Consider the following 25,172-nt stretch of genomic DNA (forward strand, 5'->3'; position numbering starts at 1 on the left):
TGCTCCAGATGACTCTATAACAGCGGTTCTCAAACTTCTGGCCTTAGTTGCTCTTGACACCCTTGATAATTTTTGATGATCCCCAAAAGCTTTTGTTTATGTGAGTTCTAGCTATTGATATTTACTGTATTAAACATTAAACCTGACACATTTCTAAAATATGCATTTTTCATTAAAAAATAATAATAAGCCCGTTATGTGTTCACATAAACAACATTTTTAATGAAGACTGTATTTCCCAGAACAAAAAAAATTAGAACAGTATTACTGTTCTGGCTTAATGGAAGTTAGCAGGATGCTTATATCTGCTTCTGTATTCAATCTGTTACAATATGTTGTTTTGGTTGAAGTATAGAAAGAAAATCTGGCCTCACACGGATGTGTAATTGGAAAAGAGAGGAGAGTTTTAATAACCTTTTAGATAGCTGTGAATATTCTGCTTTGATTCTACACAACTCGACAAGTGGTAGCTTCCTAAAGGCTGGTGGTGATGTGGAATCTGAAAGCATATCAAGAACTTTCCCTTCCCTGTCACATCAAAATCCACGTGCCTTGTGCGTTGAATAGATCTTTCACCCCAGCATGACTTTGTAACGTGACTTTGTAACATCTTGGTCATTTCAAAACTAATGATTCATTGACGTATGTGGACCTTCCCAATGCTTACACATTTCATCGTACCAAAAATCATGTTCATTAATAACGCCACCAATCTCATACCCCAAAGCTAAGTAACGAGAAGCTCTCAGACTCACAGAGGTGACTACAAGGTTTCCAAAATTGTAATTTTCGCTAGAAAGCTTGCATTTTGTTATTAGCAACAAATGCCCTCAGTTGTTTTCCTTCAGGCTCACTTGGTTCATTTTTGAGAAAATGTTGTCCCAAACCTGAGTCTGAATAGCCAGAGTGTCAGTCGTTTTCTCAAGGAAAAATGAGGTTCCATAAAAAGTGTCTGGTTCGGTCTGAAGCTGGACAGGTGGCAGGTGCCCATCCTGAGCGGCCCTCATACTCTGGGGCGCAGCAGAAGGCAGCCACCTCACCTCCAGGTTCCTCATGTACAATTTTGAAAAGCTATGTATTCAAGGGTTGAGTCTTACAATTATTTTTTACGGTGTCCTCAAGGATATTGTTAAAGGAACTTTTTAAGAAGGCAGGTGCATGACAGTGAGGACTGCGATGACTCTGAACTGGGTCTGAATTGCGGCCACTGCCTCGGGCAGAGGTCGGCAGCCAGCACCTCCCTTACCGTCCCCACCGCAGGGCTTTGGCCCCATCCCTTTCATAGACTGCTTCTCAAACATCTTAGGACAGTTACATCACTGTCTAGACAAAAATCTCTCAGGTCTCTTGAAACTCTCCTATGGGCTCATTCAGCAGGCACGTGACTCAGCTCCTCAGCACTGCTTTGAAAGGAACTGAACACAGTGCACTGCCTGGGGTGGGGGGGTGGGGTTCTATGGACATATGCACCAGCAGTGGGGACGTCGGGTGGTGACACACTATGTGTGCCATTCTGTCAATGGAGCTACCGTGACTGCAGCTACTTTAGCGGCCTCATGCACTCATCCATCCATCCATCCATCCATCCGTCCATCCATCCATCCGTCCATCCATCCATCCATCCATCCGTCCATCCATCCATCCATCCATCCTTCTAGGCATCCATCCATTCATGCACATAGTCAATCAACAAACATCTATTTAGTACCAACTAGATTCTGGATGCTGCAATGGAAGACAGTGATCTGAAGGTTAAAAGATGTCAGACCTCGTCCTCATGCAGCTCACACTCCACAGCCACAGGGCAGATGCACAGATCTGGCCCCAGATCCTGCTTGTCTACGAGACTCGTATCTCAAACCTTGTTAACGTGCCTGACCGTGTTCTGTCTCATCTGTGCATCATTCAGCCTACACGATCTTGGATAAAAACCAGGAATACAACTGAATTAAAAGTTAGAGCGTGGGCCTCCCTGGTGGCGCAGTGGTTGAGAGTCTGCCTGCCAATGCAGGGGACACGGGTTCGAGCCCTGGTCTGGGAAGATCCCACATGTCGCGGAGCAACTGGGCCCATGAGCCACAACTACTGAGTCTGGGCGTCTGGAGCCTGTGCTCCGCAACAGGAGAGGCTGCGAGGGTGAGAGGCCCACACACCGCGATGAAGAGCGGCCCCCACTTGCCGCAACTAAAGAAAGCCCTCGCACAGAAACGAAGATCCAACACAGCTAAAAATAAATAAATAAATAAATAATAAAAATAAAGGAATTCCTAAAAAAAAAAAAAAAAGTTAGAGCACTTTCCCTTCTTCACACCCACTCACCTTATTCCTTTGACGACCAACTTCACAAGCAATTCCATTGCAAAGTGTTATTGTTTCATTGTAAAGCTTGGGTGTTTTTGAGGACTCAAAACAAACCTAGACACTTACATAAATTAAAATCAAAAAGGATTCACATGTGCCGTTACTAAAATGGAACTCTTTTATGTTACCCATCAATCGTCAGAGTAAGATTTGATAATTTTATATTTTTCACAGTACTTTTTGCAAATATATTATTAAAAATATATTTATTTCAAATAGATAAATGAATATATTTAGTTTTTTAGTGACAGTTTAAATAATTAATCATAATTTAAAATTGAAGGTCTTATCCTTAAAGAATGTAAGAACTGTCGTCGGGCACACATTTAAAAGCTATCTTTTAAAATTCGTATGTAGAAAATGACAGCCTAACCTGACAGCTCTTTCTCTCACACACACCCCTTCTCTGTTCTCACGACGCCCCACGCCCTCCCTCTGCGGCAAGGGGACCTCCGTTCCCACAGCTGCTGCACCCCTGTTTCGTGATGTCCAAGGCTGCCCGGGGTTCGCACTGAGACTCCGCCACTTACAGCACGCTGGGAGAAAACAGTTCTCGAATTCTGTTTCACGTTTCCTTGGCTGCTGGCTTTTCACCACCACGTTCTCAGCTGTGCTCTGGGGCAGAGATGGGACACGGCCTTCCGTCTCCAGAATAACGAGGCTCGGAACCCAGACGCAATCAGCGCCTCTCTTGCTGAGCGTAAGGAAGCTGAGAAGTGACGAGCGTGTCAGCACTTGGAACTCGGCACAGTGTGGAGCTGGGGAGCTCCAGGGCACAGATGACTTATACTTGGAGACGAGTGACCGGAAATACTATTTCGGCTCCCACGGTGTTTCAGGTGCAAAGAGCCGGGGGGCTGACCGCATCGACCGCAGGTGACAGCCCGTGTGGGGACCTCTAGGGGAGCAGCCGAAGACCCCTAACGACATGGTGTCAGGAAAGATTCAAAGTGGAAACAGTGTCTGGTTTACGTTTGCCGGGACACCCAGGGTGTCTGTTCAGGCCTGTCAAACCCGCCACGGAGCTCAGAGCCGACACATCGTGTGAACATGGACATTATTCAAACACCTGGAATTGCAGAGTGATGGGGTCTCAGCCCAGAGGGGATCCTTCCCCTTTCCCCCGCGCCCCCCCAACCAGGGCTCTGCCCAAATGCAGCGGGGTGGAGGAGAGCGAAGCTGCCATCGGACAGGGACAGTGGTCCAGCCCAGACCCTCCGGCTCTCCCACCCTCATTAGTGGAAGGGAGGCTGCTCCCGGGACCCAGGCCAGCCTGGTGGTGCGTCTCGAGGCCCCCTACCGTCTCATTCCTCCCACTCCCCCTGGGCCCTTTCTCTCTCATGACTGGATGCTTCCCTGTGCATCTGAAACAAGCTCAGGCCTCTCTCATTTAGAAAACTATCATCCTCCGTTTTGTTTTATTAAAACTTTTCAAATCAATATTTAAACGTTACACTCCATTTATAGTTATTACAAAATACTGGCTCTATTCCCCGTGTTGTACAGTACACCCTTGAGCCCATCTTACACCCAGTAGTTTGTACCTCCCACTGCCCACCCCTGTATGCCCCCCGCACTGGTAACCACCAGTTTGTGGTCTACGTCTGTGAATACTCATACCCCAGCTTCTCACGCATCTCCCTGCTCACCTCCACACTCCAGCTTTTCAAGTCCTTCACATTCACTGGCTCCATTAAAATAGTTCCCACGAGGTGTTACGGACCAAACTGTGTCCCTCCCCAAATCCATAGGCTGAAGTCCCAGCCCCCGGGACCTCAGAACGTGACCGCCTGTGGAAATAGGGTCCTTGCAGATGGAATTAGTTAAGATGAGGTGATGCCCTCATCCAATATGACTGGTGTCCTTATAAACAAGGGAGATTAGGGCACAGACACAGACACACCAAGAGGGCAGATGATGTGAAGAGACTCAGGGAGAAGGGGGCATCTGCAGCTTCTCCCTTCAGCCTCGGAAGGAGCCGACCCTGCTGACCCCGTGATCTTGGGCTTCCATCTCCCCCACAAACTAAGTAAACAAGTTTATCAGTGAGTTTGATGTGCTGGCTTCCCAGGGTGTTTTACCACGTTGCTCTCTCTTGATCCATCAGATGACAAAGTCCTTTTTTCTGGAAGGTTCTCTTCCTTGGCTTCCAGCTTGGGATCCTCCTGGCTTCCTTCCATCTCTCACCTCCCCCTCTTCTGTCTATTTGGCACCTCCTTCTCTGCCTTACAGAGAAGGGGCTCACAGGACGTGGCCTGGAAGCAGTGTGAGTTCTAGACCCTCCCTTCCTCCCGAAATGATTTGTGATTGGCTTCCCTCTGAGTTCTCCTCCCCCCACCGACCACCTGCTCAGCCTTCTCTGCCAGAACCTTGCCTTCCCACCTGTAAATGCTGGGGGACCCCGGGCTCGGCCCTTGGGTTCTTCTCTTCCATGCTCACCCCTTAGGATCTCATGTAGCTTCTTGGCTTTAAACACCCCCTGCAGGCTTCATCGCCCCATCACCATGTCTCCTGCCTTCGTCTCTCCCCTGGACCACACACTCATACACTCACCTGCCTGCCCAGTGTCTCCCTTCAGAAGTGCAGTGAGTGTCTCAGACGTAAATGCCCCAACCTCCACCCTTGTGCTCACCTCCTCTCCCAAACCTCCCCCTCCTCTTGTACTTCCCCATTTCAGAACATGGAAACTCATCTTCCAGTTGCTGCAAGGGCAAAACCCTAGAATCCTGGGCTCGTCTCCCTCGTTCACACCTCAGTTCAATCCATCGGCAAACCCTGCTGGTTCTACCTTCCAATTCTATGTCTAGAATCCAACCACTTTTCTTACCCGCACTGATCCGAGCCATCCTTATCTTGTACTTGTGTTACTGGGATTAACTGGTCTCCCTGCTGCCCCTCTGCACCCCTGCTCCCCTCCACGTAGCAGCCAGAGTGATGTTTTTAAAACATAAGTCATATCCTGCCGTTTCTCTGCTCCGAGTTTGCCAAAACTCTCCCTCCAAATGAAACCAACGCTCACGTAATTAGGTTAACTTATGGCCCGCTTTCCTGGGGACAGGCCCAGTTATGTGTAATTGACAACAGCACCCCCTTTCATTCTTTCAAGTCTCCTGGTTCAGATGGTGATTTACCTGGTTCCTCCACTTACTACAGCTTCCCTGGTACTGCCCTGCTGCCTTCCTGCCCTCCTCCACCTTCTCATCGTTCCAGCTTCTCCTCCGTCTACCCCGATGCCCCCTCCTCAGACAGGTGTTCACGTTCAGAGAGAAAAAACACACACCCACTCGCTTTAAGGCTTTGTTCAAATGGCATCATATCACAGAGGCCTTCCCTGACTACCTTGCGTAAAGTACATGTTTGACCAAATACAGTAGGTTCCCTCTTATCTCACAGCCAAAGGTCTTGCTGAGGGATGTGCATTTGGAAAGTACTTTCATAGACGCGGGAATTCTTTTCTACTTAAAGGAAATGTTAACACAAAATCCTCTGCAAAATCATTACATGGTAAAGATCCTGACGTGGTACATGGTGATTATTTAAATCACAGCTTTCCCTCAATTGTAGCTTGAATCTTAATTCCACAGACATTTGGTTACCTTTGAACTTTCATCGTCTGGCTGATTTTCAAAGTTAACGTGCGGGCTTGGGCTAGTACCCTCCCCGCTGTGCCACTCCCTCCCCCCGCCCGCCACCAACTAATTTCCATTTGCCCTCAAATTGCTGCAATAGGCAAGGCCAAAGCAGGTTCTTCAAATGGGCATCCAAACCATCAGATGCACCAAGTGATGCAGAAAATGGATCTCATCACACGGCTGCATGAAAAATCACCTCAACTATATACATTTCACCCGCATCTACAGAACAGGAGAAACAAGAAAGGTGAAAACCACCCAAGAACACAAAGCTTGAGAAAGGGATCTGGAACTTGACAAGATAGGATTCACCAGACATTTCTGCACTCCTAGTCCCCATTTAGTCACCACCAAGCAAATGCTGGCACGTCTCATGGGGATTACATTTTTTTCTAAAAGCAAGAATTCACTTTTTGGAACAATATTTAATTAGTATTAAGTATAATTTCCAAAAGATAAACTTCCAGGTATTCATTAAATCCATTCCCTAAAAAGTATTTAGGAAGAGCAGTTCTCCTGGGTTCCCTTACCCTACTGCTCTCCACCCGGGCACCCCTTCCCATTAAAGTCTTTTTGCTTTGTCAGTTAGAAAATAAAATAAAATAAAGTAAAATAAAAAAGTAAAATAAAAAGTATTTAGGAAAATTTGAATAGGAATGCTGAATATGAAATATATTATTTATCAAACTTTAGATTTATCAACAAACTAGAGATTGTTGAATATTTTTCAAAAACAAGTGACACCTCCTTACCACTAAATTTGGATTTCTCCTGGAAACTTACAAAAGAAAGAAGCTGAGAAGCCATCAAGCCCCCCTCCCCACCAGAGAATTAGCCTTCTAAGTGATGGCACGTGGCAGTTGCTCCAGGGTTGGAAAGCTCTAGGAATCTGACATTTCTTCCAGCTTCTTCTATTGATACCAATCTTAGTTACAGACTCAGAAAGCATCCCATCCACATTTCATGATCAAAGTTATCTAGGATAACGGCCTCCAAGTCCTCGCCTCTTAAGTGGGACCTGCACCATCTCTCCCCTGAAGGAGCTTCCAGGCAGGGTTCACGTGTGTAAAGCAATGACTCTGAATCCCCAGCCATCCCATCATCTGATCCCAAACTGTTCTCACTTAATTTCGTCCCGAAACCCCCATCCAAACCCTTGGTCCAAACCTCCATCCAAACCCTTGGTCGATGATTGGGCTTTCAATCTGTCTTTGGCCCTGCAGATATGACATGCGTCCTGCACATCTTGTAGCCTAAGTGAAGAACTCCTGCCTGGGGCACTGTGGAAGCCTGTCTCCACCCTGTCTGAGGCCAGGGGCAAACAGACCTGCCCCCTCCCTCATCTCACACAGGGAGGTGGGAAGTAGCCCACATTTTATCTTGTACAAGTAGCGTTTGTCCGGCATCTGCGTGACTCAGCCAGTGTTGTTGCCATTTCCTTTTTGTGCCTGAAAAATGGCTTCACGGTCTGGAGGCAGGCACCTGGGCTCTGCGGCACAGCACTCAGACACCGAGGTGCCAGCCTGGCCCGTCCGAGCATCAAAACTCACATCAATTCAGGTGACCTTAGTTCACACCTCACAGGCATCTCCTAACAGCAGCAACCTGTTCTTGAAAGTCAAGAGGCTCTGGGCAGGATGCTGATGGCTCATTATTTTAAATGGGAAGAATTAAAGTTCAGTATAACTACAACCCCCTGTCCCAGCCAATTATTCTGGGGCTGGGGGTGGGGAGGCGGTACCCATGATGGAAGTACCCAGAGAAAAGCTCTGGTCACTTCCTGGAAAGAACAGAATTCAAACACAAACCCACCAGGCAGTTCTGAGTGCCCCCTGCAGCCTGTTTCACCTATCACACCAACGCATTGGCTTTCCTCTTCCTCGGATGCCTTTATGGGTTTTGGGTGTAAAATGAAAGTTTGGGTGTAAAATGGAAGCCCAAATTGAATTTGCATTTCTTTAGCTGCTACTGAGGTTGGCACTTTGCTAACTGCTATGTGCATGTGCATTTGTGTAACTGTCTCCTTACCTCTTGGACCCACTTACTTAGCAGAAATGATCATCGACTGTGTGTTTGTTGCAGGCAGGTTTACAAAGCGTTTTCACACACGCCTTTCAAAAATTGTTTCTCATTTCATCCTTACAGAAATTCTGTGAGCTAAGCACTTTTGTCCATTTTGCAAAGGAGGAAGTTGGAAAATCCGAGAGTCTAAGTGACTTTTCCAAAGGCAAACGGTTCCTTACAGAAGTGCCTCAATTCTAACCTTGGGATTCTGCCTAGAAGCCCAGGATGTCTCTACTAATCACAGTCACTGACTGGCTTTGCATAAACCCTTAGACAATGGATTCCTTAATTCTTTAGCTATCAAGTTTGTGTTATATACTTTCACATGTACACAACTTTTAACCCAACAATTCCACTATTGGGAATCCTTACTGAAGTAAAAGCAGAGATATTTTGTGATGCACCATTTGTACTAGCAAAAGCTGTAAAAAATAAAAACTGTAATGAGAGACTGCAAATAATCACCCAGTGGGGAATGCTTATGTAATTATGGTAAAGCCCCACTGTGGAATCCAGCATCGGGACTAGACTTCACCTGTTCCTCTTTACCTTTTCACCACCAGCACTTAATAAATACTTAGGTGGATGAATAAATTCAATTCTCATAAAGACTAGTCTGCTCTATGTGGACAGAGGGGATGTTAAAGGTAGACTATTAAGGGGAAAGACTGGGCTGGGGAGTGACCTGGGTTATCAAAAGAAAAGGGGACAGGAGAGCCTTGTACGTCTGTGTTTATGTTTGCAGGTGCAGGAGGAATGCGTGCACTGTCCACCAGGATTAGCTCAGAGAGAGGGCCTGGAGGGAGGAGACCATTCATTTTTTTCTGTACATATTTCAGTATTGCTTTCCTTGCTATGACAAATAGAAATCATGTTTGTAATTAAATAAAATGGTAAGGTAAAATAATGTACAATAAAAAATAAATTTTATTTTTGGTTGACTTCCTTTTTTGTCTTATTTTAGGGTTTGATTATTATAAAGACCTTGTCATTTTTACAGCCAGAGGAAAACAGTTTAGATTCCATAGTTAGAAAATTGTGACCTTTCTCTAGGGAAGTTAAGTTCTCCATTCAGCTTTCGACTGCTTGTTGGCTTTAGCAATTAAGGCAATCTAGTTATTGCAAGTATATTTTTTCCATTCTTATTACTTTTTAAACTTAATTTATCATATGCTATTTATTTCCATTTATGTTTGTCAGTTCCTGGGCTCTCTACTTTGTTTCACTGATTTATGCTTGTGCTTTTATATTAGTGTAATGCATTTATATCAATACCTTATTTTTCCTTATAATATTCTTGAAAATAAAGTGCCATTTGTTCTTCCTTATGGTTCTTATTTTCTTATTTTAATCCTAATGACTTTAATAATTATGTTTTCAAGTTCAATAAATAATCCTGTTGGGACTTTAATTGAAATTGTGTCCTCTCTATCAATTACCCAGAGCAATCATGTCATCTTTCTGTTTAACCAGAAATATGGCATGTCTCACCATTTATTCAAGTCTTTTAAAATTTCTTCCTTTTAACATTTATAGACTTCTTAAACTTTCATATATTTCTCTTTCATACTTAGTCTGTGGTTGATTTTTTAAAAAATACATTTTGCTATATTTTTAAAAATATTGTTTCCTTTTGATGTCATTATATTGATAATAATTTATATTACGGCACTAATTATTAGGGGACAAAGTCATCCAAATTTTCCTTTCCGTTTGTGGGACGACCTATAATGTTTCCTCATTAAGTGTAGAGCTCTCTTTTGTTTTAAAGAATACTTGATGTTTCATTCATTCATTCACTCATTCAGAACTATGTGCCAGACACCGTACTAGGCACAGGGAAAAAGCAGTAAACAGAAGATAAAAAAAATCCTTGTTTTTATTCAGCTTACATTTTATTATGCTAAGAATTAACCCTTGTCTTTGTTTTTAAATTTTTTCAAGAAGAAGTGGGCGTTCCATTTCATCAAATAATTTTTTTGCATGACCTGAAATGATAATATTGTTTTTCCTGATGTACATAATATTGCATTCTCCGACCACTGAACTATTTATATTTCTGGGAATAAACACCTGTGTCTAATTTTGAATGACTTGGAAACCTAAAAGTCCTATCTGAAAGAACAAGTGAGACAGAAAAATCAAAACACAAACAAGTTGGAAATGACTCAAGAACAATAATCATGACACATAATTTTCTAGCCTGCACACTGAGGATTCAGTGACGTAAGTGGAAGCCTGTAATTTCCCTTCTCCCAGATTTCATTAGAAGAAACCACAAAACATGCACTGGGGACAGTTCTGGGAGCAGAGACTGTGGAAGCGTATCTCCCAGGCACTAGAGTCCCTGTGGAGGCGGCTCCCGGGGCCTGGTCACGGCGACGCTCCAAGAAGGAGGTGCCCCTGGGCTGCCCCAAGGAAAGCCAGGACTGTCAGTGGCCGCAGGGCACCGAGCCCGAACCTGCCTTTCTGGAGAGGAAAGGGAGCCACTTTTTAAGGCAGGGTCAAGACCTGCCTTAGGTTTTGGAAGGATGATTCTTCCTCTCTGTGGCCACAGACTCTGAGGCAGCCCCTGAGTTCTCTGTGTCTTGGTGTCCACACCTTTGTGTGTCTCCTTCCTTTTGAGTGGGGCTGGGACCCAGGACTGGCTTGTAGCCAACAGAACACAGGAAGCATGAGGACAGGACGTCACTTCCCCGATGGCTCTCTACGGCTGTAATCCCCACCTCTCTCCCAGACTCTCTCTCTTGCTGGCTTCGGTGAAGCAAGCTGCCATGGTGAGAGGCCCACCTGGCAAGGAGCCGGGGGCGGCCTCCAGCCAACAGCAAAGAACTGAGGTCCTCAGGGGCCGAACCCTGCCCACAGCCAGGAGAGCGTGGAAGCAGGTGAGAACTTGACCGCAGTCTTGTGAGACCCTGAGCAGAGGATGCAGCTAAGCCCAGACTCCTGACCCACAGAGACCGTGGGAGCTGCAGTGGGTGTGGTTTTTAAGTCACTAAGTTCGTAAGTCTGAGTGATAACTGTTACGTACGCAGCAATAGGTGGTGAATACACTGGCATCATCCTGAAAACAGATTTTGGGGAGCCCGGGTGGTTGCAGGGAGGTGGGTTCATCAGGCTGGGGCTGATGCAGCTCAGACCTCAGGTGGTGGCGAAGTCAGAGGCCTGAGAGGTCGGTGGGCTTGGGGCATATTTGGAAGGTAGAGCCAATGGGATTTTCTGGCCGACTGCAGGCTGGGCTGAGAGAAGATGAAGAGTCGGGGTGACGGTAAGAGACTGGACGTGTGGGTTCACATCTGCTGCGGTGGGAGGCTGTGTGGGGCAGGTTTGGGAGGATAAGATGCCAGTGCACTTCTGGATGTGTGGAGCCTGAGATGCCGCCCCCCCAAGTGCATCTCTGTGGGGATACTGAGTGGGCAGTGGGATCCCCACGTCTGGAGTTTAGGAGAGCGAGCGCTCCGGGCTGGGGATTCGCATTTGGGAGTCAACCAAACAGGGATGGAATGGAACACTGTGAGCCTGGATGAGGTTACCATGGACACCGAGAAGGGCAGGGAACAGAGGGAGGCAAGGTCTAGGCCCTGGGCTTCTGGCCGTTAAGAGGAGGGACCAGAAACGCATTTGGGTATATTTTGTGTCCGAGGATTTTTCTCCTCTCTTTTCAGATTACTGGACTGTCATTTATATCACGTAACCAAAATCAGCCTCAAGACAGGGGATATGTTGGGCAAAGTTGATGATTTCACGAGTAGCAGCGGCTCCTTCAAGTCAAATGGCCTGTCCAGCTAGAAAGGGCGAGGTCCTAGGACCCCACTGGGCAGATTCCGTTCTATATTGGCTGCTGGTTCTCTCCTATAAACTGAATGGCTTAAATGAGATGACCTTGGATCTTTATTTAAAATGCAATGTTATTTCTGGATAACCTGATCTAGTGACCACATTGAAATGATTTGCAAAGGATCCTCCATGGTAATATATTCCTTTTTAAGCACTATGTGCTCATAACTTGAGATCATGGTCTCCTTTAATCCTCCCAACAGCCCTGTGAGGTGGGTGCTATTTTTGCCGTCAACATTTTTCAGATGAGAAAACTGAAGCTTAGCAAGTTTCACCGGCTGCCCCAGCAGAACCAAGCTTGGAGCAACTCGAGAACCTGCAGGCTCCGCTCCCCTGCCTGGCACTTTACACAGGCAGAGCTGAGCTGACGGCCAAGGTAAGCACACGGGTGGTTTAGGTTCCAGTAATAAAGCTGGAAGAACTTCCCTGGTGGTCCAGTGGTTAAGTCTTTGCCTTCCAATGCAGGGGGTGTGGCTTTGATCCCTGGTCGGGAGCTAGGATCCCACATGCCTCGCGGCCAAAAAAAAAAACAACACAAAAAAACCCAAAAACATGAAACAGAAGCAATATTGTAACAAATTCAATAAAGACTTTGAAAATGGTCCGCATCAAAAAAATAAAAAAATAAAAATAAAAATAAAGCGGGCTGCTCCCACTAATCAGAGGTGTGATTTGAGCAAATCGCTCCATCACTGTGGGAGGCTGGTACGTTTCCCTCTCCTCCAAACAATGCTGTTGAACTAGGTTTATTCATTCGTTATTAAAAAGTAAGGAATGTGTGTCTATCAGACAATTTCTAAAGTTCCTTTCAGCTCTAGAAGCTATAATTCATATATGACAATGTTAATGGGGGAAGGGCAATGTTAATTTCTTACAGAATATTCAATGATTAATGTTACTTTCTTATAAAAATCACCTTCAACAGACCCACCTGCCTTTACATTCTTTTATTTAAGGGAGCCTGAAGAGAAAAACACCCATGCCTTCTATGTTTCAGCTAGCAAACGTGAAGCACAGAACATTTGGTAAAGTTAGGGCTGATTAAAAATTTATGCATATTGTCAAAAATTCTTTCACAAACGTGAAAAGGACCAGCTCTAGAGTCTGCAGTGATTTAGAAAGCAGAACTACTAAAATGATAAATTTTTCCCCTGAGCTCTGACACTGAGCTTCAACGGTCCCACCGTTTCAGACGCCCAGGGCAGAGATTTATCTGTGTTTTACCAAGTATGAAAAATATATGGAGGGAGGGGTTTCTGGCTGGTCCCCCCCAAGTCATCCAACCACCTCCATTAATGTCAGCAGGTTCATAAATTTCTCTTGTGTTCTAAAGAAAGCAGCTTGTGCCATCGCACAGAAGCCTCCAAAAGTGTCACTTGCTGCCTATAAATTCACTTACACTCAATAAAGGCAATTGGCTACACATGGACTTAATTACCATGGCCCTCGCTGGGAAACTGAGGGGTTTGCCATCTCTCAAAGGAGAGGTGGAAAAAGTCTAGTGCAAAGCAAGGCGATTTCTCAGTGGCACATTACAAAATCTGATTTATTCATTGATGGTTCTACTTATTAGTGGGTTATGATTAGCAGTTACTACTCCAGGAGGAAGCTTCCTTCTTGATTCCAAAGTATTATCGTTGCTCATGCTTGAATCCTACAGGAACCTCCCTGCCCTGCGCTCACTTTTTTTTTTTTATTCAAAGGAACAATATACTACAGATGATGTAATTGATTATTTAGACTTTGGTGACTCTTTTGTTGAGAAAATGATATATATGCTTTATTTTCACCTTTTGTCTGAAATATTTATCTGTATAAAAAATTCATACCCAAGCAAGAACAAATCACTTTAGGAAGGAATGCAGAGAATTTTCTATTTAAATAGACGGCCGTCCATTTCTGTTCATGCACCTATAGTTCTAAACCCCAGACATCATTCATCCATAGACTCTTCCTCATTTAAAGGAGTGAGTCACTGCCCTTCCTAACTCAAGAGTCCAGAAAGTTTAGGAAACGAAACTTTACAGATGTTTACATTTTAGACTCATTTCCCATGCGTTACTTTCAAAATTAATCTTTCATAAACAGCAACAGAGTGAATTACAGAAAAGGGAAGCTTTAGAGTATAAAGGTTAATTCTGAAGATCCTCTGACCTTAATTCTATCAAGTGACAAACACCTATTTATGAAACATAAAGGCATGATAATTTCTGTCTGAAGCAACACGTGTGTTGACATATGTCACCATACGACACAAAAATCAAGAGCCTGCTGAAACAAACCCAAAGGCTCCATATCCAAAGAACAGTTTGCCCTGCCTTGCAATGTATTAAGTACCTATGAAGGAGGCGGCTTCCAGTGACTTCAGCAGAGAGTCAGTAGATTTGGGGGCTTTCACGTTCCCAGGATAATACTGGTTTTAATTTTTTCAGTGGTTTTCTGACACTCCTTAAGGCGATTGCCTACACTTTCCCACCTCCCTGGAAGGCGTGCAGAGGGTGGCAGTGCCTCTAGCCCAAGGCTGCTCCAAGTATAATCCCAGGACCAGGACTCTTAGCAGCTCCCAGGAGCGTGTTAGAAATTCGACACCAAAAACACAGGCAACCAAAGCAAAAATAGACAGGTGGAAGCACATCAAACTAAAAACTTGTGTGCAGCAAAGGAAACCATCCACAAAATGAAAAGGCAGCCTACAGAATGGGAGAAAGGATTCACAAAGCACACATGTGACAAGGGACTAATATACAAAATATATAAAGATCTCCTACAACTCGATAGCAGAAGACCCCCAAATAACCTGGCTTAAAAATGGGCAAAGGAAGTGAATAAATATTTCTCAAAGAAGACATACAAGTGGCCAACAGGTACATGAAAAGATGCTCAACATCACTAATCATCAGGGAAATGTACATTGAAATAACAATGAAATGTCACCTCACATCTGTTAGGATGGCTGTTATCAGAAGAGGAAAGGTAAGTGTTGACGAGAATGTGGAGAAAAGGGAACCCTTGAACACTGTTGGTGAGAATGTAAATTGGTTCAGTCATTATGGAAAACAGTATGAGAGGTTCCTTAAAAAATTAAAAATAGAGTTACCATGTGATCCAGCAATCCCACTTCTGGGTATATAACCAAAGGAAATGAAATTGGGATCTCAAAGAACCATGACCCAGTGCCTGGATAAGCCCAGAGAGCCTGTAGCTGCTGGGTGTTCTTAGTTTGATTTACTGTAACGACTGACAGCAAAATACGCGTTTTCACGCAGGTGTGCACCTGTCCCCAAGGCCTCTGTGAATAACCTTGATTTCTCACCCACCTCTTCTTATGTCCTCCATTCAACCTAACATATTTTCCACCGAAGCGAATGGCAGAAAAGAAAAAGCTATTCACCTTCTCATAGGAGTAATCCACATGTGTTCACATCTCCTCTACAGACCACAGCTGCTTTTGAGAATTCACTGAAAATATAATTACACAAGGAATTCAAAATAACGACCCCTAATCACCTCCCCTGGCCATCCCTTTCCCCCTGTCCTCCTGAAATTTCTTTCTTCTTTCTGAAAGTAACTCATGCTCAATGTAGAAAGTTTGGAATACGAAGGAAAAGAACAAACAGAGCCGTGGTCCCAGTCCCGGGAAGATATCTATCGTGAACATTCTAGTGGTTTCTTTCCGATGTCCTTAAAAGTCCTCCGAACAATTCTGAACCTTTCCCTGAGAACCGATCTCGTTTTACACAATGATCAGGCTTCAGAAAGCCTCTGCTCACCCTGGTTTTAGTTCTGCCCGTAGCGACCCAAGTTTTTAGCCAAGTTACCTGACTCCTCTGAGTCCCTTTTGTCACCTGTAAAATAACTGGAGTCAGCCAGTTTTCTCAAATCCCACGATTCCTCTCTGCCTTTCTCCCTTTTACCTACACAGACCATCACCTCACTCTGCGGGAAGAGGCTTAGAAGCAGGGACAGAGAAGGAGTCAGGAACAAGGAAAGCTCCTGGTTTCCAGGCGGTACCTAGTGAGCAACTTGGCCTTGGGCAACTGCCATCTTTTCCTATGAAATGACCACGGAGCCCAAGACACACAGGACGAGCCTTCTGTTGCTGGAATGCTCAGAACGAGGAGACACATTTGCCGTTGTGGGAGCATCATGGCTTTTGGAATCAAGAGACTGGAGTATGAATGACCTCTCATGAGCCATGAACCCGAGTAAGGCACTCAGCCTTTCTGAGCCTCGGGATCCCAGAAGAGCATCTGTGGGAAGCACCTGGCGAGGTCCCTCTTGGAGGAGCAGTAGACAGGTACGCAAGTCCAGAAGGAGTGAACAGTGATGGAAGCGGGTGCAGGCCCAGGAGGTCCTGGCAGGGGGGCAGCATTGGAGGCTGGATGGGAGAGATCCGAAAGTCTTTTCCGAAAGAGACATCCACTTTTCCAGGCTGATGGGAAACTCTGTCGTTCCGCCTCGCTCCGAACACATCCCCATCCTCAGCAAATTTCTGCACATGTCCGGGAGCTCTCCTGGGTGGTGAGTGCACCATTCTCTCCACTTGCAGATAATTCTTGAGCCCCCTCCAGTGTAAACTCCTGGAGCCCTAAACTGGCATAAACTGTGGAGGCGAGAGACAAATCTGCAGGTCTCTCCAGGTCCACATACCTTAAAATGACAAAGCTTAACCCGCAGAACTGTACACAGAAGGGTGAACTTTACCGCATTTAAATTATATCTTAATTTTTTTAATCAAAAAAATTAACAAAGCATTCCAAGGCCTCTTCCAGGAAGGATGTATGTCTGCTGCTGATCTGTAGACATGTCACGTCCTGGCTTCCCCACCCTAGGGACTAAAAGCACATTCCACCCTGTCTAATTTTTGTCTGCTTACCCTGTTATTACCCCTCAGTTTTATCCCCACCCCCAGCCCTGGCAGCCCTTCCTCCCCTGCCTCCATCCCCAGCCAGTCTCTCCTGCAGGATGCAGCACTTGAAAAGATGCTTACGGCTGCGAATATAAAGGCTCCAGACCCAGGAGTGAAAACGCTGGGCACTATGGCCATGGCAACTCTTCCAAACTGCAAACTGTGTGTCTGAGAATGTGCCGGCCTTCCTACACGTTTAAAACAATTACTGAGGCTGTATCATGTGCGACACATTACTCTAAGGGCTTTATATGTATTAGTCTATGTTATCCTATCTATGAGGTCGATACTGTTAATATCCTCATTTTAAGTTGAGGAAATGGAGACACAGAGAGGTTAAGGAACTGGTTCAAGGACACACAGTCTGTAAGTGCTAGAGCTGGGACTTGAACCCAGGCAGCCTGGCTCTCAGACCACTCCTCCTGTGTGTGTGTGTGTGTGTGTGATTTGTAATGTATTTGTTTATTATAGAGAGCATGATAGATGCCATCACATCATAAGATTAAGAGGCACTGGCAAAAAAAAAAAAAAAAAAAAAAAAGAGGCACTGGCATTTCATTTCGCAGTCAGGCTCACCTTGCTGAGGACGAAGATCATCCCAAGCCCCAGAGCTCCTCCTCTTAGCCATCACCTCTCATTGACTGTGTGTTGGCTTAAAAAATGGAATAAGGCTGTGTAATTTACTATCACTTCCAGATTCCTCAAGATTGCATGGATTAAAAGGAATCTGCTAAAATCCCAGGAGAACTGCCGCAGGGCCAATCCTAGAGCTGTCACCCCATTTGAGGGTCTTACTTCTCTCTAGGTTGAAGGTGAGCTGGATGCCAGGCATAGTTTCAACAAACTAAGTTAAAAAATGCAGGTGGGGAGAAATGGTCCACACAGGACCAATTGCAAAGACACAAAGGCCTGGATTCGGCCCAGTTTTCAGAGCTGACAGCTACTCAGGTGGCTCTGATGCTCGTGAGGGAAATGGGGGAGAGGCTGTTGCATCTTCAGGGACAAGAGCCCACAGTCCCATGGACTTCAAGGTTCTCCTTTATCACCCTAAGGGGTTGGATGAGGTTACTTTATGATACTTTAAAATGAAGCTCATCCGTGGATCGTAACACTTAGATGACGGTTTATGACAGGTCCCAAGACAAAAGAAATATTAATTATAGCAAGAGATTTTCTGGAAACAAGTATCCCCACGACTGTGCCATACAATATGGTAGCCCCTAATGACACTTGGTTATCTAAACTTAAATTTGAATGAATTAAAATTAAATTAAATTAAAGATTCAGCTCCTCAGTCACCCTACCATCTTTCAAGTGCTCAATAGCTGTATGTGGCTGGTGGCTACTGGAGTAGACAGTACACATCAGACCAATTCCACCACTGCAGAAAGTCCTATTGGACAGGGCTGATCGAGAGTACTACAAACTTCTCGTTTTGTCCTTCATTAGGAACGCTGCCAGCGAATGAAAGAAAGAAGAGTACTTATCTCATGGGGTTGTTGAGGATTGTGGTGGGCTGAATAACAGCCACCAAAGATATTGGGTCCTGATCCCTGGAGACTGAATGTTATTCATAAGAAAAAAGATATCTATATTTGAGATGTGATTAAGAATCTTGGGATAAGATTATCCTGGTGGGCCCTAAATGAAATCATAAGTGTCTCATAAGAACAGAGAGAGATGAGACACACAGAAGAGGAGGAGGCAAATGACCACAGGCAGAGATTGGAGTGATGCAGCCATGAGCCAAGGAGTGTCGGCAGCCTCCGGAAGCGGAAGATGTGAAGAACCGACTCTCCCCTAGAGCTTTCAGAGGGAGCACAGACCTGCTGAGTCCGTGATTTCAGACTCCTGACTTCCAGAACGAGAAGAAAATAAATTTCTATTGGTTTAAGCCACCAGGTTTGTGGTCATGCATTACAGCAGTAATCACAAATTAATGCAAGGGTTAAACTACTTTATATATACATACTACATTTTAGAGGTCACTTAAGAAAAAAGACATCACAAAGGGAAGCATATGAATGACAGGGCAGTTCACAGAAGAAATGCTACTGACAAAAAGTCCAAAAGATTTTTCAACCCTTCCAAATAATAAAATAAATGCAAACTAAGGGACAGCACTGTTCTCTTATCAATTTGACAAAATATTAAAAAGATGATCACTGATTCATTAGCTAGTCCATCCATCCAACAGAACGTTAAGCAATCATGAAAGACATCTTTTTGCAAAATATTTTAAGGACATAGGGAAACCCAGTGTTAAATTTTTAAAAATTAGAAAAAGGATTCATAAAACTGTAATTAAAATATATACATGAGAGAAAAATACGGGAAGGCAATTTACCAAAAATTTTTATAGTAGCTATCTCTGTCTACTAAAATTATAGACAATTTAAATTTTCTTCTTTAAACTCTGTCTTGTAAATTTTCTACAATGAGCATGTATTAGTTTTAACATTGGAAAAAAAAAGACTTCCTTTAAAATAATTTAAAAATCAACTTGAACCACAAATCCTAGTATTTGATAAAATACTGGGCAACTTTTGGCAACTACAAGTATTGATTAAATCAGCTAAGAATTAGTGTTCAAAATTGTGGGAGTTTATATTTGTAACTTCTAGTCATTTTTTAGTTGTCACTGTATGTCCTGTTGGAATTTATCCTGAAGACTGATCATGTTTCATGTTTCAAAAGACAATATTTGCTTTTTATTTGTCTTTGATTTAAAAAAGCAAGGAAAGGGATTTTATCAAAGTCAATCAGATAAATGTAATCCAATTATGAAAATAAATCCTCCCTCGACCTTACATCACTTCAAAAGGAGGGATCTTTACGTCTCTGTGAATTACACAGAGCATACCCATGGGAGCTGCTCTAACTCAGCCTCCAAATTGTCAGGTCAGTAACAGCAGGATGGAATGTTCTCAAGGGGACTGGCCAGGAGGGCTGGGTCTTCAAAGAAAGCCCAGAGCCAATGGGAGGGGCTGCTCCCAGGAGGCCATCAGGAGCCTCCCATGACCCTCCCAGCACCTCAGATGGGGGAGCAACGCGCAGTTACTGCCAGCCTCAAGGCGCCCTATTCTTTCATCAAAAGAATTTCCAGGAGTGTTCTGCAGGTATTGCATCAATATACTTTTTAAAAAATTAGGGTGTTTTAACATTTCAAATGTTTATTTTGGATTATCCCAAATTAACTTCTTGCCTTTCTTTTTCTTCTAATATATTTTTAACTAGGCTTTTTCATTATAAAAATAATACTTATTGAAAGAAAGACTTCTAAGCGTACAGGAGAATATGAGATAAAAGTAACATCACTACTCTTGTCCCCAGAGGTGGCCATGCTAACAAAGTTTCTAGTGTACCCTTCCAGAAATTTCCCATCCATATGCAAACATATATTTAATAAATTAAAGGCATGTGTGAATATATCTTTGTATATATGTATATGTGTGTATACGTATATTTTATATATTTTAGCTTATTTGGAGTTATAATTGTACATAGTGCTTTCAACTTTGTTATATCACCTAACAATAAATTGGATTATAAAAGTCTATCTAAAAGTAAAGAATTATTTCATTTGTAGAAAACATGGTTGTGGGCATCTGTTCTCTGATGTCCTGAGAAAAGGGAGGAAAGCTGCTGATAAGGAAAGTTCATGAACACAGGGCATATCATCTTCATTAACTATGAAAATGAAGGTTTCAATTATAAACCAAGGTGATTTAATCAGAAGACAGTTCTTTTGAAACAATGCCTCTCTACTTAAATTTCCATGATTGCACAAAATCATGCTGAGTATATTTCCTCCAGACACAATTATGTAATTAGATAAGAAAGGAAAACGCCAATACTGCTGGCTTGCACTACCCACTGCTTGGATGGGAAATGTCTCCACCACTCTCTCCTCAGCACCAGGCACTGTCCTCACGGGGCTTGCCATTTATCTGGGGGAGGGTCATATGAATGAGCAGATGTGCACAATACGGTAGGAATAATAATGGTCTGCATCCTGGGGTCGAAGTTTCTCATATCTTAACAACCCCACAAAATAGGTTCTCGTATCACAGATGAGGAGACTGACAGCACAGAGAGGTTAAGAGACTTGCCCAAGGCTGCACAGCTATTTCTCAGGAAGCAAGGCTCCAGTTTCTGTGATCATGCAGATCGCCTGGAGGGGGAAGGGGAAGATGCGGGCAGAGCTCAAGGAGGAGATGGAGAGGAACTGCAGGGAAGCACTCAGGGAGGGTTTCATAAGGAGGATGGATTTGAACAAGAAGTTGGTGAGGCAGAGTGGTGGGGGAAGGGAGGAGAAGGTGGACAAGTGGGGATGCCATCTGCGTCTTGGGCCTCATCCTCCAGGGGTCTCAGCCGAGGCGGGGATGAGTGCTGAGATCGCAGCAGAGACGCGGAGTGGCTGAAGAGCATCAGGGACCGTCTGGGCAGTGCTTGTCTTCCTGGGTGTGCAGCATGTGATGGGGTTGGACGGAGCCAGGAGTGGGGGGGGGACCTGCTGGTGGAGGGTCTGAGAGATCCCGTCCGTCCCCCAAGGCCTGAGAAGGGCACCCCATATGCTCCTGGGGAGTGTGGGTCCTGAAGGAACCAGCATCCCAGCGGGATGAGGCCTGTTCAGGAAGTGAGAGGCCTGAATCGCAGCTGCCCAGTGACTGAGGGCACGTGGCAGAAACCACAGGCCACAGGAGGGAGTCCCCAAAGACCAGGTGGCCTGGTCTCTCCTCGTGGACCAGATGGCTACACCGCCCGCCTGCGGAAACCAGCCAGGGCGCCGGCACAGCCCGAGCCCAGATGCTGTTCACTCTGCTGGCCCCCAGCCGATGCTGTGAAGGTTGGTAACTTCCCTTTGCCGGCAGATGCCACAAAGGGAAGAAAAACAGGGACATTCACGATAGGGAGGCATCTGAAGTGACTGCAAATTTACTCAAAATAGACAGTCAACCTTAAAGAGACTATTTAAGCCAGAAGAGACTGTTACCTATAATTGTTACCGATTAAGTTTTTCTTATACTGTGAGTGGGAGTTTGGCAGGGGGGTAGCTGGGTAGTCTGAGAACAAGGCTAGTGATGGGAATACTGAGTTTTGGTGTTTGAATAACAAAAAAACATGCTCTTTTTAAAAACTCAAACACTAACATCTTTGCTGATGTAATATCTTTGATCTATTTCTAACAGCTTTATGGATGTGTAATATATAATAAACTGTTCATATTCAAGTGTACAATTTGATAAGTTTGAGATATCTATCTATCTGCCTGTATGTGTATATATATATATATATATATATATATACACACACACACACACACACACACACACACACGTATATGTATATCTTATGTCTCCATGAAGCCATCACCAGAATTAAAAGTAAGGAGGAAGCTGATAAAGTGAAGAGGGGATATATGCATATATAAATATCTCCCTCCCTATCAGCATCTTTTCTCTATCTCTTTATTATTATCAGTTATCAGTACAGAATTAATACAATGTCAAATTTCTCATTTTAAAATATTCCTTTCATTTAAAATATCCCGTTTGGCAATAAGATATCCCTGATAAATACGATATAAAGAGAAAAGCTCACAAAATTAATCAATTTTGAATTTTAAAAAATCTTAAGTATTTAAAAGCTCTATTTATATAATAAAGGACAGAACTCCCCAATCAAAAGCATGTAACTGTTATATCAAACATTCCTGAAGAAACTTTGTTATAAAATTTAAGTATTATTGAGGAGATAGCATGTTAGAATCCTATACAGAGTTAACACAAGAGAAGTTTATGACTGTTCAAGTTTTTCTGAATCACTGTAAAATAATTGATGTATGTTAGACATCTCTTGCTGCATGCTAAGACACCCCAACACTTAGTGACCGAAACAACACATGTTTATTGTGTCACTGTTTCTGTGGGTAGGGAACTAGATGTGGCTCAGGTGGGTATCTCTGCCTCGGGGTCCCCCACGAGGCTGCAAACAGTGTTGGCTGGGGCTGCAGCCTCATCTGAAGGCTCACCTCAGGGAGGATGCCCTTCCAGTTCACGCATGTGGTTGTGGACAAGATTCAGCTCTTCTCAGGCTGGAAGGAGGCCCAAGTTCCTTGCTGGTTGTCACCAGGAACCTCCCTCCGTTCCTTCCACGGGGCCCCTCTGCTGGGCAGCAGCTGACCCCTCTCAAAGCCAGGGGTGAAAGCAAGTGAGGGGGCAAGAGGCAAGCAAGATGGCAGTGCCACCCCATCGCTTTTGCCGTATTTTTTTTTTAAGATTTATTTATTTTTATTATTTATTTATTTATTTAATTTATTTTTGGCTCTGTCGGGTCTTAGTTGTGGCACGCAGGATCTTCATTGCAGCACATGGGATCTTTCATTGCAGCGCTTGGGCTTCTCTCTAGTTGTGGTGTGCGGGTTTTCTCTTCTCTAGTTGTGGCGTGAGGGCTCCAGGTCACGTGGGCTCTGTAGTTGAGGCACGTGAGCTCATTAGTTGTGGCGTGTGGGCTTAGCTGCCCCGCGGCATGTGGGATCTTAGTTCCCTGCCCAGGGATCGAACTCGTGTCCCCTGCATTGTAAGGTGGATTCTTTACCACTGGACTACCAGGGAAGTCCCCTGCCATATTCTTTTTATTCTTTTTTTTTTTTTTTTGGTTGCGCTGTGCAGCATGTAGGATCTTAGTTCCCTGACCAGGGATTGAACCTGTGCCCCCTGCAGTGGAAGCATGGAGTCTTAACCACAGGTCCACCAGGGAAGTTCCCCATATATTTTTCTTTAGAAGTGAAGTTCTAGGTCTACATCACACTCAAAGGGAGAACATTACCAGAGGAAGAGGTGGGGTCAGTGGAGGCCACCTGGGAGGCTGCCTACCACAGATATAAACATCTTTTTTTTTTAAAATTAATTAATTAATTAATTAATTTTTGGCTGTGTTGGGTCTTCATTTCTGTGCGAGGGCTTTCTCCACTTGCGGTGAGCGGGGGCCACTCTTCATCGCGGTGCGCAGGCCTATCACTATCGCGGCCTCTCTTGTTGCGGAGCACAGGCTCCAGACGCGCAGGCTCAGTAGTTGTGGCTCACGGGCTTAGTTGCTCCGCGGCATGTGGGATCTTCCCAGACCAGGGCTTGAACCCGTGTCCCCTGCATTAGCAGGCAGATTCTCAACCACTGCGCCACCAGGGAAGCCCCTAAACATCTTTTAATGTAATGTTTTGAGAAGGAGGTTGGTTTTCTATTGCCAACAAGTTAAATTCCCTGGTCCTGACGAGCTCATCAAAGTTGGAATCTGAGTGTCTCTGAACCTAACGTGGTACAGCACAATACCCATCAAAGAAAACAGGTGGTGAGTCTGCTTCCATGGCCCTGGGACTGATCACAACAATCTGCTCTCTTTCCTTCCCCTCTTGAAATAGATTTTAAAGCTGCTCCAACTGGGTTGTCTACAAAGCGTTTGTTCTACTGGGTGGAAACTTGTACTGTGTTCTACAAGTGTTTGTTCTACTGTACTTCTCTAATAAAGGAGCACATCTTTTGTAAACAAAAACCATCTTTTGAAAAGAAGCTTTAAATTGCTTAACATTTCACTTAAGAGCATTAAAGAAGACCCTTAATACAGGCAGACCCTTAATACAGGAAGGCCTTAATATACATAATGCCTTGTCCCCAGAACTGCTACCTTCCCATCATTTCCTGGGAGGCCTGGGGGCCAGGCATCAGGTCCCAGAGTCAGCAGCTGCTTCAAGGGATTATGACAGAGAAGGAGCATGACAGGCTGTGAAGCCTCATACAATTAGGGTCAAATCCCAGAAGGAAGGGCAGCATGAATTGCTTGTGGCCGGACCCCTCGGATTTCAGACAGACCTGGCCTGTGAAAGCCTACCATCTTGGGGCTGTGTCATCCACCCATGATGTTCAATTTCATGCGGTTATAGAGGTATTACATAGACTGTATTTTTTTAAAAAAAACAGGAACAAAAGCAATTTCATTAAAAAAAGAATTAGTTCCTAAATTCTTAGCCTTCACATTCTACTTTTCTAAAATGAAGCCAGGAAACCACATGAATCTATATCAACATGTTTCTGTGCTTAAAAACACACAAGAATATCAACCACCACAGAAGAGACTGCCAGGACAGATGTCCTACACTCACCTGCATTCGATGAACCAGCGCCGGATCTGATCTTGGAGGTTCTCCTTGATGTTGGGACCTTCTATTAGTTTCAAGTCATCCTTGATTGTAACCAAGGCATCTCTGTATTCCTCCTCATGCTTTACCTGCACTTTATCCCGCAGGTGGGTCACCCTGTCAGCCTGGATTAATGCAGCACTGACTTCATTAAACAAAGGAGGTGGGTTCTGAA

At 44.4% G+C, this 25,172-nt stretch overlaps 1 protein-coding gene across 5 annotated transcripts in view; it reads right to left on the reverse strand.

The window, feature by feature from the left end:
* DRC11 (dynein regulatory complex subunit 11) overlaps window positions 1–25,172 on the reverse strand; it is a 172,218-nt gene that overhangs the window by 107,229 nt on the left and 39,817 nt on the right. For all 5 annotated transcript variants that reach the window (XM_082466349.1, XM_082466346.1, XM_082466348.1 and 2 more), the window contains one exon: window positions 24,962–25,167. In XM_082466349.1, coding sequence (XP_082322475.1) covers window positions 24,962–25,167 — 206 coding nt within the window. The remainder of the gene's footprint in view (window positions 1–24,961; window positions 25,168–25,172) is intronic.

Source organism: Balaenoptera physalus, assembly GCF_965194825.1.
Source record: "Balaenoptera physalus genome assembly, chromosome: 6".
Lineage (NCBI taxonomy): Eukaryota > Metazoa > Chordata > Mammalia > Artiodactyla > Balaenopteridae > Balaenoptera > Balaenoptera physalus.